This window comes from Camarhynchus parvulus, chromosome 2, assembly GCF_901933205.1.
Source record: "Camarhynchus parvulus chromosome 2, STF_HiC, whole genome shotgun sequence".
Classification (NCBI taxonomy): domain Eukaryota; kingdom Metazoa; phylum Chordata; class Aves; order Passeriformes; family Thraupidae; genus Camarhynchus; species Camarhynchus parvulus.
In genome coordinates this window covers 115,009,096-115,025,705 of record NC_044572.1, presented here as the reverse complement: position 1 = coordinate 115,025,705, position 16,610 = coordinate 115,009,096, and the positions used below count along the sequence as shown (strand labels likewise).

At 38.0% G+C, this 16,610-nt stretch overlaps 1 protein-coding gene across 1 annotated transcript in view; it reads right to left on the bottom strand.

The window, feature by feature from the left end:
- The window catches only part of CHD7 (chromodomain helicase DNA binding protein 7), a 132,463-nt gene that overhangs the window by 57,727 nt on the left and 58,126 nt on the right, over positions 1 to 16,610 (bottom strand). The window contains 1 exon segment of the mRNA XM_030971645.1: positions 2,220 to 2,641. Coding sequence (XP_030827505.1) covers positions 2,220 to 2,641 — 422 coding nt within the window.

Genomic DNA, 16,610 nt, shown 5'->3' with positions numbered 1-16,610 from the left:
AGAATCATTGCATGGGAAAGCAGATAAAGACTCGCCTACAAACACAATTAAGCAAGCACTGTTTAGTTCCTTCAGAGGAAACACTACTCCTTTAATCTGCACAGCATGTCCCAAGATTTAGAGAAGATGTGCATAGAGGTATTAGGATGGAGTGGACAGGACAGACCACTCTGAGCTCTGACATCCAGACCATCAGGGTGTTTTTGAGGCAGACTCCTTCTAACCATGGTTTATCAAACAAGGCTTCAATGCAGTAAATGGTTTTTACTTTTTGGCAGCAAAAATCTGGGAAATGCTCAGTAACATTTATGATGTAGCCTGGTCAGCCTTTAAACCTGTGAGTCTAGGGAACTGGAGTACCTGTCTTTAGAGGAAAGTCTGAGGAAGCTTTGCCTGTTTAGCCTGGAGATGACTGGGAAGCAATCTTACCAATGCATACAAGTATCTTAAGGATGGGTGTGGAAACAGTGGGGCCAGACACTGCTCAGAGGTGCTCACTGACAGGACGTGGGACAGTGGGTACAAACTGAAACACAGGAAGTTCCATCTGTCTAAAAAGAAAACCTTTACACTGAGGGTGATAGAGCACTGGAACAGGCTACCCACAGGGGCTGTGGAGTCTCCTTCCCTGGAGATACTAAAAACCTGGACACTAAAAACCTGGTCCTGGATGCACCCCATGCAACCTGCTATAGGTGAGCCGGGTTTAGCAAGGGCCTTGAACAACATGATCTCCAGGGGCCCCTTTCAACCCCAACCATTTTGTGATTCTATGGAAAGGCTATTTTAGCTAATAGAGTACTTTCATTTCAAAAAGACATGCTGGATGATATATAACTTAGAGATTTTCTAAGCTGTGAATTGCTGCTGTGTATGTAAACCTAGTTCTTAGGACAATATGGTACACAGCCAAAGTAAATGCTGCAATAGGGATAGGCTGATCAACTGTAATTTACTGATCAGTTAATATAACCTGTACACAACAACACTTGATTTTACATGCCAGTGTTTATAAATTCTTCAGGAAACATCATCTCTGCTAGTACAGAAACTTTTCTGTCTTGCTAAAGCAATAACATCTTACCGTCCATCCTCATTTAGCTACAGAGCTGTATCAAACCTAACCAATAAATAGTCAGTCTTGTAGAATATATGCAAAGCTGATTCATTAAGTGCAATTTTTAAACCCTAATACAAATGGATTTTGCAAACTGATTTGGATTAACCAAGTCTGGCTGTGCTTCCATCTGGAAGTTATATTTTATAACTCTAGCCACATCTTGAAAAACAGATTCAGATGTTTGGAACAAATTCAGAACAGTTGTAAGAAATTCTAGGTACAAATGAAAAAAAAATATTGAGCTTTAATGTCTTTGTGGTCTCAGTTTTCTTCCAAGTAGGCATTTATAACCACAGTGTTTAGGGACTTGAGGGACAAGGAAAGAATCTGTGTTATTACCTATGACATATTTACTCATGCGTAATGACAGTTTATGCTTTCTTGTACTACTCTGGAACGGTTTAAACCTATTCTGATAAAGGTACATGATGCTGAATGGCAAGTTAAAAAACCCAGTTAAGAAACATAGTTGAACCATCTGGTCTAACCACAAAGATTTTCTGCTAGGAAAATTGTTTTTATGTGAAACAGGAAAATTAATATCATCCCTAAGGTGAGGACACACCAATATCCATATAAAAAATGCCTTTTTAACAGCAGAGATTAGAGCCCATGAGTTGTGTTAGTATAAAACTGTCTGTAAGGGTTGTACAGCATACAACAATGTGAAGTACCTAATTTCTTTATTTAGGGAAAAACATCATCAAACCATTTTACTCTCAGCCTTCATCTCTGAAACCCTACATTAATATTGAAGCTGTTTAATTTCTCAACACAAAAACCACACACAAAGACAGATGAGCATAAGAGGAGAAAGAGTTACTTTTGAAATCTAACACATCCAGAAACTTTTCTGCCTTGAAAGGAAAAACTAACCTTCTGCCTTTCCAGCTTGCTTAAAATAACTGTGAAGCCATAAACAGGAAAGTCAAACAAGAGAAATGTGCCCAAGCTTCTCAAAAACATGATGTTGTAGATGGTATAAGGCAAATGACAAAACAAGATTTCCTCTCCACCCACGCCATTTAGCACAGATGCTCTAGAAATCCCACAAACACACTGTTTATCTCTTATTGCATATACAAGTTTCCTGACTTACCTAGCCTTTTTGCTGGTCTTGGGTTTTGGCGTGGTATTTTTTGCTTTCTTTTCCTTTGGCTCTTTAGGGGTCTTAGGGACTTTGGGGGTCTTGGGTTCCTTCTTTTCCTTGGGTTCTTTAGGATCCTTCGGTTCTTTTTTTGCCTTGGGCTTTTTCTTTTTCTTCTTGTCTTCTTGGGAGCAATCCACTGAGTTTCTGCTTAGATTCTGGCTGTCAAGTCCCCCAGGAAAGTCTTCCTTACCAAAACCTTTACTGGGACCTTCTGCAGCAATGTGATTGTTTTTCTTTTTCTTTTTCTTTTGCTGTGGCTGCGGCTCAATTGATGGCAGATAATCATCGCTTTTCACTAGCTGGGTATTCGGTCCACTAACCTGAGTCATATCCGGCACTGGTTTCTCTAAAAAGGGTTCCGACGGAGAATGCTGAGAGAGATAAAGAGAAATAAAAATTGGAGATCTGCAACTTTGATTTCTAAAACTTTGCTCTTTTGGAACATGAGGTAACAGAGGGAGAAAATATTAAGCACAAGATTAACCTATTAACAAGAGTCAGCATATCTGAAACATTGTGCAGTAAAGAACAATGCTTTTTGCAGTCAGAACAGTAGCAAAATGATCAGAGATTCTTGATGTATCAAGGGTAAAATTATTCTAAAGCTTGTATAAAGTGGAAATATAGAAAATATTTAGTCTACAACACATCAATACAAAATAAAAGCAATTTCAGACATTTCAAAACAGGTTTTAGTAAAATGATTAACTTATTAAAAATTATTAAGCTGCACTGGAATTTTGTCCTTTGGGGACAAAATTGTTAAACTTTGTTTCTAGACATTTGAAGGAGAATAAAAGTGTATTCACAGGCTATATCGACAAAAAATTAATTAAGGCACTTTACACTGGTTCATCTGTGACAGGAGGTATCTTGATCAGCAAGTTAAGGATTAAGCCACTTGAAAATGTAATACAAGGTTACATTTTATATCCAAGATCCACTGCTTCCAGCTTGTACTCAAAACAGATTTGTCCCTGCTCCAGACTGGACAGAGAACTACAGTAAGTGCTTATAAGCCTGCATAAACATCCTATTTCAAAGTCTCTGTAGCATATCAGGTTTACACCAAACCTACAAACTACAGGAAAACCTATGTATAATTACACAAATGTTAAATACCTAAACTAAAATATTTTGGATATATTGACAACTATTTTCACTTCAATGGTTCTGTTCTACACAAAGATCCATGAGTCTGCAGTCAAAAGATATCTCAGCTCCACCATGACTTTGCAGCCTATCAAAGCTCTGACCTGCTTCTCCCTGCCTGCCCATGGTTATAAATGCAGGACGACACTGCTTTTCTAGAAGAAAAGTAATAGCATGACACTGTACTGATGCCTTTCTCACACCTACATATATGGTCAGATCATTTTACCCACCCTCTTTCTCTCTCTGTTTCTCCTCCTTTCCTGTTTCCTAAAAATTAAGTCAGGATGACTCAAGGTGGATTAATCATGGTATAAAAGGACAGCCATTTGACATATTTGATCTGCTGAACTGTGGAGAAGAAAAGTTAATAACAAATCATAATTTTACTTCTACAAAAAGCAGTGCCAGTCCAAGTGCATTGTTCCTTGCATTTCCTTTTCTCCTCCTTTTTCTCCAATGCCACTTACCAAGAAGTGGCAAGCGTGCAAATGAATGACTACAAAACCAATCCCTAAGCATAAGGAGAACTGATGGGCATATACTGATAATCAATTTCAGCCATCTAGATCTAAATAAAAATGCACTTAGGATTTAGGAAACAAAATTCTTGACAATATGACATGAGAAAGTGAATGCATGTATATATTTCCAAATGTATTAATACAATTTCCTGAATGCAAACAAACGGAACCAGAGCAGTCCCAACTACTTCTGCCATTTCTTCACATGAACGTAAACCCACTGTGCACTGAGCACACTCAAATACTCAGAAGCAAAAGGAGCAAGGTTGTCAGGAAGGTAAGACAGGAATTTTTTCTGTTGTCTGAGAGGTCTAAATGGTACATGCTACACACTACAGTTCTTCATGGAAGAGAACAAGAGGGAAGGCCTGAGTGACAGACTGATGGTCTGCATCTCTTGGCTTAACTGAGGACTTCCAAGGGTGACTTCTGCATGTTTCTGTCCTCCACATGTTTATTAAGATCCTTTTTAGAGCAAAAGGGCCTAAGTTGCAATGGAAATCCAGCTGTGATGAGAGCCCCATGCACTCACTGCATTAGCACTGCATCTGTCAGCCCCACTTCAAGACCACCTCATGCTATAGGCATTGTGAAGAATCAACCAACACCTCTTCTAGAGATCTGTAGTCACCACTGGCACGTACAGCTCTGTGCTGGAAAGTTCACAAAAACTGGGTATCTGTATAGAAAACACTACCCCACAAAGTCAGTGGTAACAATGAGTTCTGCAGTCCAATTATGCATTACATAAAATGGAGATCTTTTCAAATGTTCTAATTGGCTGTGAATTTGGTTGACTGAATTAAGTGTCTCAGATTTGTTATATGACACAGAATAAAACTGTCTTCTCTGTACCTCGGACTGTTATGTGCTTGCACTAACCATAATTTTTAGGTGGGAAAATACAGGGATATTACTGAGATCATCTGTAAATACTTCTTATTCCCGAGTTTTCAGAGCAGTACTTTTAACCTCTGTTTTTGAAAGATAGTCAATATATTTCTGCATTACCTGCTATTTTGTATCTCATGCATCCTACATTTTGCAGAAATTCCAAGTGCAAGTTTCACTAATTTTTTCACTGAGCTGTCCCCTACCATACTCAATACTGCTTTAAAATACTGCTCACCTGATATATATATAACATACAAGAACTCCAGGGTTTTCTTTACATTATTTACAGATTTTGTATTGAGCAAGTACCTTGAATTTGGCACTACTTTATTAGTTTGCCATATTAAGAGAGACTTTTACAATCACCTAGAAGCTTATGTATACGGTACAACTTTCTAGAACAGGTCAGAATCAGTAGTTTTATTTTTCTTCCTCTTATGCATACAAAACAGCCAAGCCAACAAATTTTAAAAACCACAAGAAATCCAGTAATGCCATGTACATTTAATTTTACAAAATTTTCAACATTGCAACTTCATTAGTGGTATGACCATCACTGAATAAATATTAAATATTATATTTTATAAATGCTTCAATATTAAAAAAAAAATCCTTGCTGCCTTTGTAAGACTTGTGGGTTGTTTTTGTTTGTTTAAGTCTGAACAAAAACTTTCAGCAGAGGCATAAGCAAATCTTTCCAATCTCCACAACAGCAGTGTCAGTTCTTCACGGCTTGACATTTCCAGTTTTAATGTAAGGTCTGGCCAGAATGCACGGCCCTGAGAATGGCAGCAATTGCTGCCACACTGTAGTACTCTGTGAAATTTCAGATTCTTACTTTTCAGAAACCTTATCCACAAGAGTCATTCTCAGGCTCTAAAACAACTAAAGACTATACATTAGACTAAAACATTATGCCTGAAACAAATACTAAAAAACCCCCAAACTTACTGCCTTTTATTTAAAGGATCAAGTTATGTGCATTACCAAGCATAATAATACTATGGTTTTGGTTCATATAATTCAGAATCTCTGGAACACAGCTACATTGCTGGGATTGCAGCTACAAAAAGACAATTCTGCCCTAATTAGGCTTTGTAGGCTGTATTTGCTATTACTTGAAAATATATTACTTTCGCCACGTGCCACTCCCCTTGCAGTTTGGCATGTTTTGTAATCCACTTACACATGATTTTCTAAATTATAGCACTCTTTCAAAGAAAGAGCTGTGAATACTTTTATTTTTCTAGGAAGTGTGTGGCTGTACGTCTGCAATATGCTAAAACCGTTTATCCCTAACTGACAAGCCCACATTGCTCCCTAGTGTGAAGCTGTGTAGAAGCAGCACAAATCTACTGAGAAGAGACTGGAAGCAGCTTGAAAGATGCATTTTCTTACCCCAAACCAGTTGTCTGCTCTTTCTTAAGAAGGGAGAAAAGGACGAACAACAGGCTTTCACTATAAATATTAGATTAAGCCTACCACAGGGAATTATTTCAAATAGTTCTACTTCTTTAAATCTAGAAAGGATTAGCTCTAGTTACAGGGTCACAATTTCTAATGAAAGAACCCCATTTTCCATTTATAGAATTTTAAAAAATGTGTATATTACAAACTTTTTATCAAAAGATTGAAAAAAATTATCTGCATACTTCACAGAAATTGCTTCTCCTGCTGCTTTTAGTAGTAACAAAGCCATAATTTAGTATGTTAGTACAGAATTTAATCTTGCATGGGAAAGAAACCAGTGGAGATTAAACACAAATAGCTATTCATCCTATTTGATATTGCAGCAGAATTATTTTTGGTATTATTTGAAATAAGGTGAAAAAGGTGCTCAAAAATATTGGTGTGTTTACTAGACCCACATCTCTTTAAATCTTTTAGAGAAAAGCTGTTTTTGTAAACATTTAACAAAGAACAGATGGCCTGTTTTAATCATGTGAAAAAACCTGGAGCTCACATTAATACTCCTACCAGTGACTACTGGGGCTAGTCACCTCCCTAACCAGCAGCATGGCGCAGTCTTCAGTAATTCCATTTAATTTTACAATGGACATTTTCTCATCAGTTCCCACTGCTCGACAGTTAATCAATGCTATTAACATGCAATATCACAATGCAGGACACTCCTAAAGATTGCAGCTTATTAGAGAAAAACAGAGATTCTTCAACAACTGCGAAGTGTTAAAACAATTTGTGGCACAACAGGCTACACAGTATTGTCAGGAAGAGCCAACAACACCCAAGGAAATTAAAAATGAAAACACTATTAGAGAAATAGAATTGTCTGATTCTAGACTGCAAAATTTCTGGAATTCAAACCTATTTTTGAGCTTCCAAATAGGTATCACCAAGACTTGAAAAATTAAAACCAATTTGCCTGTGTTTCACAGCTGCTTACATTTTTAGAGCATAAGCTCATTTTCCCCAGCCCAAAGCATTGAGAGCTGTCTCAAACCAGGCCTGTTACGTGAAGTAGCAAGATGGACAAGAGGCAGGATTAATCCAATGAGGGCGAGTGGCAGGGAGGGAGGTTAAGAAGGAGAGTCTTTCTGTTGCTTGAACAAGGACTGAACCACAATCAACTGTACTGAAAGCAGCTGAGTGTCACTTCCCTAACAGAGCAGCAACTTGAGCCAACACTGAGCTTTACAATGTATGAAGCAAGAGCAGCAAAGTATGTGATGTGACTCAGCTAACTTTGTGAAATTTAAACATCAGCACCAAACAACAAACAATTTTTAAAAACCTCAACTTTTTACCAGGACTACACTTTAATTCCCCTTGTAGATTTTATTTCCAGATTCCATGGTCTTTTCCATATTTAAATAAAGATCTACAACAACACTTCATTTAAATTTTCTTGAATGTTGGTTTACTAAGTTGTCTAACAGTAAAGCAAGTGCTCAGTCAGTCCCCACTGACTTCATAATACAAACCGCTGTGGTATGATCTCCATACAATGGATAATTTCACTTTAGGTAAATCATTGCAGAATATTCTCAACTGCAAGCCTGTTCAATTACCACCTTCACTTTGGAGAAGTTAAAATAACAACCTATGGAAATTCTTTGAAAACAGAACACACACTACAGCATGCTTCCAGCAGCAGCTCTACCTAGTGCCACAGAGATCATTCATTTTGAATTATATCCTTCCTGATGGGACAGCCCAAAAGGTGTTAAAAGCCACCACATAACTAAATTGCGCCGGGATTCTTCCTTTCAAAGGTTAATGACAGGATTCATCCTCCCTCTGGATTATTTAGAATGAACTACTCATCTTGACTAATTTGGAAAGTTTCTGAGTCATACATTGCTTTGTCCCTGCAATTCTCAACTCGTCTCATTAATACTCTCAGAATTAGGCCTCTCTTAGTGCCACCTCAGTGTGAAATGTGTCACTCTTTCTAGACCTTCATAAATACTTTCCTGACATTGTCCATATGCAGTGCTCACATATCAGTAAAAACCTTAGAGTAAACAGGAATCAACACCACCAACAACACTCCGGCCAAATGCCAGTACCTACATTCAGCAAAAGCTGTACAGAATTTTTTCTATACTAGGTGAAGCTCAGCAACATCCTCAAGACTACATTCACACCTTGTTTTGAAAATATGTTTTACTGATCAGTTTCTTCTCCTTTATTGTGAATGATGAACGCTTCCCTTTTCTGTGAAACTACTACCTTGAAGATGTGAAAGTTTCTTTTACTGTACTATGTGAAAATACTTAATATTAAAATATTTTGGAGAAAATGATTCTGTTTAGAAACAACTGGTATCTCAGTAATTCAGAAACCCTAAGAAAATTGTAGTTCCAAAGTGACAACTGGGATTTAAAAATCAACAAGCGCTGTCAGTGATCTCTGCAATAAAGGGAAAGACATCACACCACATGAGAGTGAAAGTCTATTTTGCAAATAGGCTTGGAAGGAATCTAAATTTCTTGACATACCTCTTCAGAACACAAATGAAAGTGTACAGAAAACAGAAGTTCTAGTAATACCTTTCTAGAAACAAAATAACTACTGTGCGTAAAAAAAGTTAAATGTTTTAGCAAAGTGCTTCTGCAATACCATTTCTTAATCAAGTCTTAGGAGAAAACAGAATAATCTAAGATGATTCTAAGTCATCCCACTCTGTTACTGCTCCTTGGAACCTGCTAAAAACAGTACAATTACAAACAAGTTATAACTTGCTGATTCAAAGTTTTTTGAAAAACTCTGGATCCAAAAAAAAAAAATCTGATGCCAACAGCATCCTAACAGTCGAGTGTAAGTGATTAAAACCAATGTTAGTGCCCTCTGCTACCACTGTAAAACTGCCATAATTTCTGATTTGGTGGAGCTGAAAATATCACCCAATTTCACTATTTGGAGGAACAAAACATGCTATGCAAAATACAGAGTTTCTTAATTGAGTCTCAGCACAGCTACAGTAATAGAATTATTTATTTACTGGTCATGTACTCTGTGAAGAAACACAGATTTTAAAAAAGATGAATGATACTAATGTGGCCATCCAAAAAGCAAACATCTCATTATAATTCTACAGCAATTATATGTAGTGCTTTGTGCTCACAGAAAAAGTGAGACCTATTACTAAGCTATGGAATATCAGCCAGTGCAATGAGTGCTGACAGTTTGTTCACAGCTCAAGAAACAACTAACTTGTCCCATAAGAGATGTCCTAGGCTGCTGTCCATTGATCAGAATTGATCAGAATCAGTGTTGACCAGGCAATCTCAGACAACTGCCACCCCTACAGTAATGAAGCATGCATGCTCCAAGTTGCCTTTACATGTAAGACATTGCACAGCTACCACAAGGATTGTATGTAACTGGTGATGTGATGGTCAACAAGACAAATGTTTTATTAATACTTTTTTTGCTAGAGATTACTTTGCAATATAGACTGACCTAGCAGTATAAGGTTACCCCTAATGCAAGCAGGGCAGGTCCTAAGTATTACACAACAGCAGCCTGACTCTCTACTCTCCATCATCACTATGTAGACTGGTTGAGGACTCATGATTTTGGCAAGTTTTTACTAGCTCTAGCTGCAGAGACACATAGAAAGGGTGGGACAATTAGGTACTGGATTCTACTGGTGAAAGCTTATTGATCATGTTGACAGCCTGTCCACCTCAAGCCTGCCCTCTGCGCGTGGTCACAGTAAAAGGAAACTTCGCTTTGCGCATGATCCACTATCGAGCAGAAGACATGCCAGGACATGCCAACATGTTTTACCACAGAAGGTGCTGACTGTCAGACTTGAGGATCTTAAAGGTCTTTTCCAACCTTAATGGTTCTTTGATTCTGCCATGTAACATTTGTACTTAAAAATGTGTGTATTCTCTTTGTGAAATTATGTCTGTGAAGTTATTCCCAGGCACAGCTATCAAGATACCTAGTGCTTACTAGAGAATTCCTTGGATTAGACAATATCCAGGAGATTTACCATCAGTCTTTTCCAACCCCTCTAAGACAAGGCTGCTCATCACCAGGCAAGACAGGGAAGTCACACAGTAAAGTAAGAATGTGTCAGGATGAAAGAGTCTCCAGAGAATATAGTACAGTACTTCAACTTCTCCAGTAAAGGGGGAATAGAGGGGAAGAAACATCTGCACATCCTCAACCAAAACAGTAATAATGAAACTGCTATGATTAAATAAATTAGCATTACAGAAGACTACCCAAACATTTTAGCCCATATACAGGCTGAATTGTTGCTCTTGGGCTTGCATCCATGTCACCCACAGCCCCTTTGCTTCACTGTAGAGGCAAAGCAGTTCCTCCAGAACAGTCAAATGCAAACACTCTCCTTCTCTTGGGCACAGCCCACAGCTTTGGAATTCAAGGTCCTGAGGGGACAGAAAAAGCTGTACTGCCCTGTACATGTACCCTCCTCCCTCCACCAGCAAAATTCTCTCCATTCAGCTACAAAACGTCAAATGCGTGGAGATCCATCCTCTCTGAAGAGCAGCCTGCTCCTCCTACATCACCCGGTATTGCTATCACCATAGTTCATGATGCTCTGATACCAACTATGATTTCCACTAAACACTCCATTTCCTACCCAGAAAAAGAAAATTCAACAGAACAGTCCTGGCTGACTTGATATATTAAGCACTAAAAGCAATGAATGCCCTCTAAAACTTTTCTTTTTCTACAGAAGACTAAAGTTACTCAGAGAACCATTTTCAGAGGGACCTTAAATAGATCATATCTACTGATATCAATAATCTTTCTGTTATCAAATTTAAATCACAGTGACATGCAGCACACGGCACCAGGTTTAGGAGAAAATCAAAGACAAGCATACGTGGCACAAGCGCTGGTTCTTCTGACCACAGACAACTGAAAAAGTTCCATCTGTGCTTTCACTGCTGCAAATAATAGTAGCAGTAATAGCATTACACACCACAACAGCAAGAGCATTTCTATTCTGGTACTTTTTCCCCCCACCCCTTCTAACATCCAAGAGTTACAGAAAAACTTACTTAACAGGCTATAAATGTAAAAAACATAAGGTGATGGGTAGTAAGATACTATATTGAATGTTTACTTGATAAATACATACTATTAAAAAACTTACAAGGTGTATATGTTAAGTCAGAAGCAATATTTTTTTGATTTGTCAAAGATCTAATAAAGTATTTTTTATCTGAATTCAGAATAAGTACACTTCATCTTCTTGTAATTTATAATAAAAAAGTTTACTTTAGTCTAAAGAAAGGAGAACAACTACAGAGAGAAGGGCAGTATGTTTGGGGTGGGTTTTTTCATTAGATTAAGCTGAAGACTTGCAGGCCAGGAAACATTTTTCTCCTGCCTGCTCTGCAGCACTTAAGGATCAAGTAAATACAAATGAGAGAAATGTCCACCTGTCTGATGAACATCCTGTGAGCTCCAGTTCATTACTCATAAGGACAATACTAATCCTTTTTAACACTGAATCACAGCATATCCTGGCTTGGAAGAGACCCACAAGGATCACCAAAGTGCAACTCCTGACCCTGCAAGGACACCCCAAGAGTCACATCATGTCCCTGAAAACATCCAAATGCTTCTCTGTCAGGCCTGTGGCTGCAACCACTTCTCTGGGGAGCCTGTTCCAGTGCCCAGCCACCTCTGGGGAGACTCTCTTCTTCCTAATATCGAAACCAAACCTCCTCCGACACAACTTCATGCCATTCCCTCAGGTTCTCCTATTGGCCACCAGGGAGAAGAGGATTAAGAGTGCTCCTCCCTACACTTCCCTTCATGAGGAAGTTATAGACTGCAAAAGGACCAAACTGCAATAGACTGTAAGGAAATCCACTAGGAGCAGATGGGCACCATGTGGCTACAACTACATAGTGCCCCAATCTAATTACTTGGCACCACTGTATGCCTCTGTACTTCATTACAACATGCCTGCACCAGGAAGTCCTCAAACTCTACCTTCATGGTGTCCTGCTTGCACCCTGCTTGTGTATGCACACCTGAGTGGCCTTTCTTCTGGGCTTGTCTTCCAGTCTTGGGAAGTTTTAGAAAGACACAAGTCACAGACAGTCCTTTCAGCCTTCCTCATGTAATTCACACTCTGTTTTGCCATTCTTACCTGCCCCAGGGCAACCTCTCACCCCTCTCCTGAGGGCACTCTAATGCAAGAGTCTTCAGCAGGACTAGCCCACCTCTGAGAAAGCCATCCTCCAGGGCACTCTAAGGCAAGAGTCTTCAACAGAACTAGCCCATCCCCCGAGAAAGCCTAGGGATCACAGCTACCCAATAAGCCCTCACTCACAGACGTGACTGAGCTGCTCTTCAGCAACTGAAGAGCACAAGACCAAACATTCACAAACAGTAAGATACAGCAACCACCAGTAAAATGCTTTCAAATGCATTTTTAGGCCATTACATTTATTATCATATGATGTTTGTTCCAATATAGTAGGAATAGATATAACTTCTCTATCACTTTCCTATCCCCCTCCTTATATACCTAGGAAAACAAAAGCCCAGCATTTTTCTTTTTAGAGCTCCCTACCCTCAGCTTCTTGTTAAACATCCACGTTTAAGAAGACTGCACATATAAAAAAAATAAACCAGTCACAATTTAATGATAAACATGCATCAGATGACAAGGCTGGTGAAAAGAGGATGCAATTCATAGAGAATCTTTACTAAGAACTTTATCACTTCCCCTATCTGCACACCCCAAGAAATAACAAGTTTTCCCCAAAGGTATAAATATGTATACTACGTTCAAGGAAAGGCCAGTGGCCTTAGATGTTAAAGATTTCAACAGATGTGAAAAGGACTATAACTCCTGGGGTTTTACACCTGTCCATAGAAAGGAGTAGTCCACTGAAGTCCCAAGATACTTCCACAATACCACCCCTAAGTACTTTATTAAATCACAGAGTACTCTGAATGTTCTGTGGTTTGCAATAAGGTATTTTAATAATTTCACCAAGATATCTTGCAGTTAAGAGTGTACCAGATCAAGAAAAATTAGCTGAAAGCATTAGAAGAAACACTACCAGTACAGATAGTTTGGTTTGGTTGGAGGTTTTGATGGTCCACACTTTGGTTTCAATTTGGAAACCAATTCAATGATATTTTATCTGGATGACTGGAAGAGACTCACTAGGCAAATAATGCAATAACTCTTTTTCTTCCCATGACATCTTCCCTGTCTGCAAGGTGATCTTGTGCAATATCCACAAGCAAAAGATTAAATCCTTTTCATTCATTACTTGTGCTGGTGTCCTTTTTTTTTAAACTACAACATGTACACAAGTATTTTCTGCTACATATTTAAAAAAGCACACAGAATTCTCTGATCACATGGACTTCCAATACTGTAAAATACTAAGGTACCACCAAAGAAAGAAAGTTAAACCACTCTAAACCAATTATTATTATTTAATTATTCCAATCTTTGCATTTGCTAACTTGCTCTGATTAAAAGAGCCTCATCTCAGAATTTTCTCCCAAAAGACCATATTTGATAAATGTTTTCTGATACCATAAGATTAAATCCAAAGTATTTCAATCAAGCTGTCTCTACTGTTTATGTCTACTCCAAACCTCAAAGTGTTTAATTGCTGCTGTTTCAATCTCATAGTAAAGATGAGCACATTTAGTACTAGGAGATTCATAATTTAAAACTGTAACTTTATGTTTTGACATTCTAAATGCCATTTCCTTAATCACAAAGAAATACCACATCATGACAGAAAAAGAAACTCCAAAATCCCACTGCCACCATCACTTTGACTTCTATTAGATGTCTCAAATAATTTGGAATTACTTTGCTAACCCATTTTTATCCAATATTAAACTGTTCTTGTCCAGCAAAAATTCAAAACCTTTTTTTCAGGCACTGACCAATCAATCAACCTGCAAATGAAACAGCAAATATGCAATGCTGTCTTAAAAAGATTACTTAGAGTTCATTCTAACCCTAAGAAATCACACTGTAAATTATAAACATTTTTTTAATTAGTCTAAATTATTTAAATATTTCATATACTAGAAAACAAAGAATAATTGCTGTTACTAAATGGATTTTATGCCCTATTACTTAACTTTCTACAAGAATATCTCTAACCTACAGCATCTCTTCCCCAGTTACTCTACAACTGCTGCCTCAAGCAGTTCATAGGATGGATGAGACTTCTAGATTAAATCAGATCTAAATGACTATGACATTAACCTGAAGACAAGGCTCATGTTACCCTGGGAAAGACTACAAGGAGTGATGAAACCAGTGAACGTCAGGAAAGATAAGTTACTTATTCCTACCAGCCTCAACTCATTGCGATACTCCACCCCCCAAAACGGGCTTTTGTTTTATTGGGTTTTCTTTTTTCCTTTTCTTTTAAATTAGATGCTCATTTCTTACTAAGAGGGATTTCCAGAAAAGGACTTGCCATGGACCTTCTTGAAAACTGCTCAAGGATGACTGCAAGAAAGCACCTACTTGGAGAACTACTGGCTTCAGCTTCAGGGCAATACAGCCCAGCCTAACACATACAAAGAAACCCCAAATCCCATTACTATCACTCTTGCCTCAGGCAATTCCCTATCCCTCTGTACTGGTTTACTCATATGTAAAATGGAGAATACAGTCTATAGGAGACTTAATTTGATGAATGAATTAGTGGCTGGTGAAGTTTTGATGCCTTGTGAAGGCTGACCTAGAACAGAGGCTGGACAGAGCTAAAGAATAAAGTAGGTATTTATTAGAAGGCTTTAATGGATACACCTTGAGCAGTACAAGAGCCCAGCCAGGGCTACGCCCAAGATGAACCAAAAATGGTCACAAAATGGATGACCAGTCGCAGAGTTTCACACTTTTATAAGTTCCGGCTCATTTGCATATTGAAGTTAATTGCCCAATTATAGCTTTAGATTATGAAGTCCCATCCTTCTTGTTTTTCTCTCTTCAGTCCACCATTGTTTATGCTCTTGGGCCTGAAATTTGGATCATTTGTCCTTGGTCTCGAGCTAGAGAAGGAATTGTTTTGTCTACCTACTCTGTGAAGAGAACCTACTATCCCCTGATATGAAGCTCAGAACTACGTACTAAAGCAGTACAGAATGTGAAAAACAGAAAAGCTAAAACCTGAAGCATCAGTTTAGCTATTTTTTCAAAGATATGAAGAGAGCCACTGTTTGTAGGAAAAGTCCGCCTGGTTCAAGGGATTCAGTGATATTCATTATCAAGTTTACTGGATTATATACAGACAAATTATCAGGCCATACCTCAAACAATAAAACCGAAGTCATTAAAAAGCTACTTCTATCACAGAAGGTTACATACACAGATTACATCCTATTTTATAGGCATGAGGATCATGTAGTGTTAGTCCTACTTCAGATCTATTTTAACTACATCTTTGCAGCCGGCCATCATTCCGTAAACACAATCACGTAAATTTTGTGTTAAGTAACATAGAATCAAGTAAGTGACAGAAAATGTTAAGCTTTCTTGATACTTACTTTCAAAAAGTATATATAAATGTTACAACGAAACCTTCTTGCCAACTGGCAATACAAGGCATACTCCTCAGATGTAAGAAACAATTACAGTTTTCCAACGCCCTCCTCACGCGCCTCTCTCAGAGCCACTAATGCTTACACCAATATAAATACTGAAACATTTAAAGTGTCCCATATTTAGTATTTGGGAAAAAACCAAAAGAAGAGTTAAAAGCTGCATAGTTCCTCATATACAGGCATTTACTAATATATACATATGTATTCAAACATTTAACTTTCAGTGTTTAAATTGTTTCTCATGATGTCTGACTCCCTTCCCAAACTACAGCTGTTTCCACATTCACTTTCCAATATAGTACAAAAAATCAACACAATCAAAAACCTGCCAAACCAATCCAAAACCAGCCTGCAACGGGGAAAAAAAATTAACTACCCCAAGCCAGCTCTCCCCTGGTTATATGCTCAAGAATTAGCTTCTCCCATCCTGTCATGTAGAAGATACCCAGTCTTCAAGTTAAATAACTTCTATGAAGATAAAACACAATGCAAAGATATGTTTTTCCCTTTTCCACTCCTGCATCTAAATAGAAAAGGAAAATAACCTAGAAAGTAATAATTTGAGCAATGGCTTTCTTACATTTTGTTTTCAATACACTCCCAAATAGTTAAGCAGTAATTCTAAAGAAGTCTGATTAACCAGCCTTTGAACACCTATGGTTGATCAAGTCACAGAAATCAAAGAGCAAAAAGTACAATATATCTTCAGCAG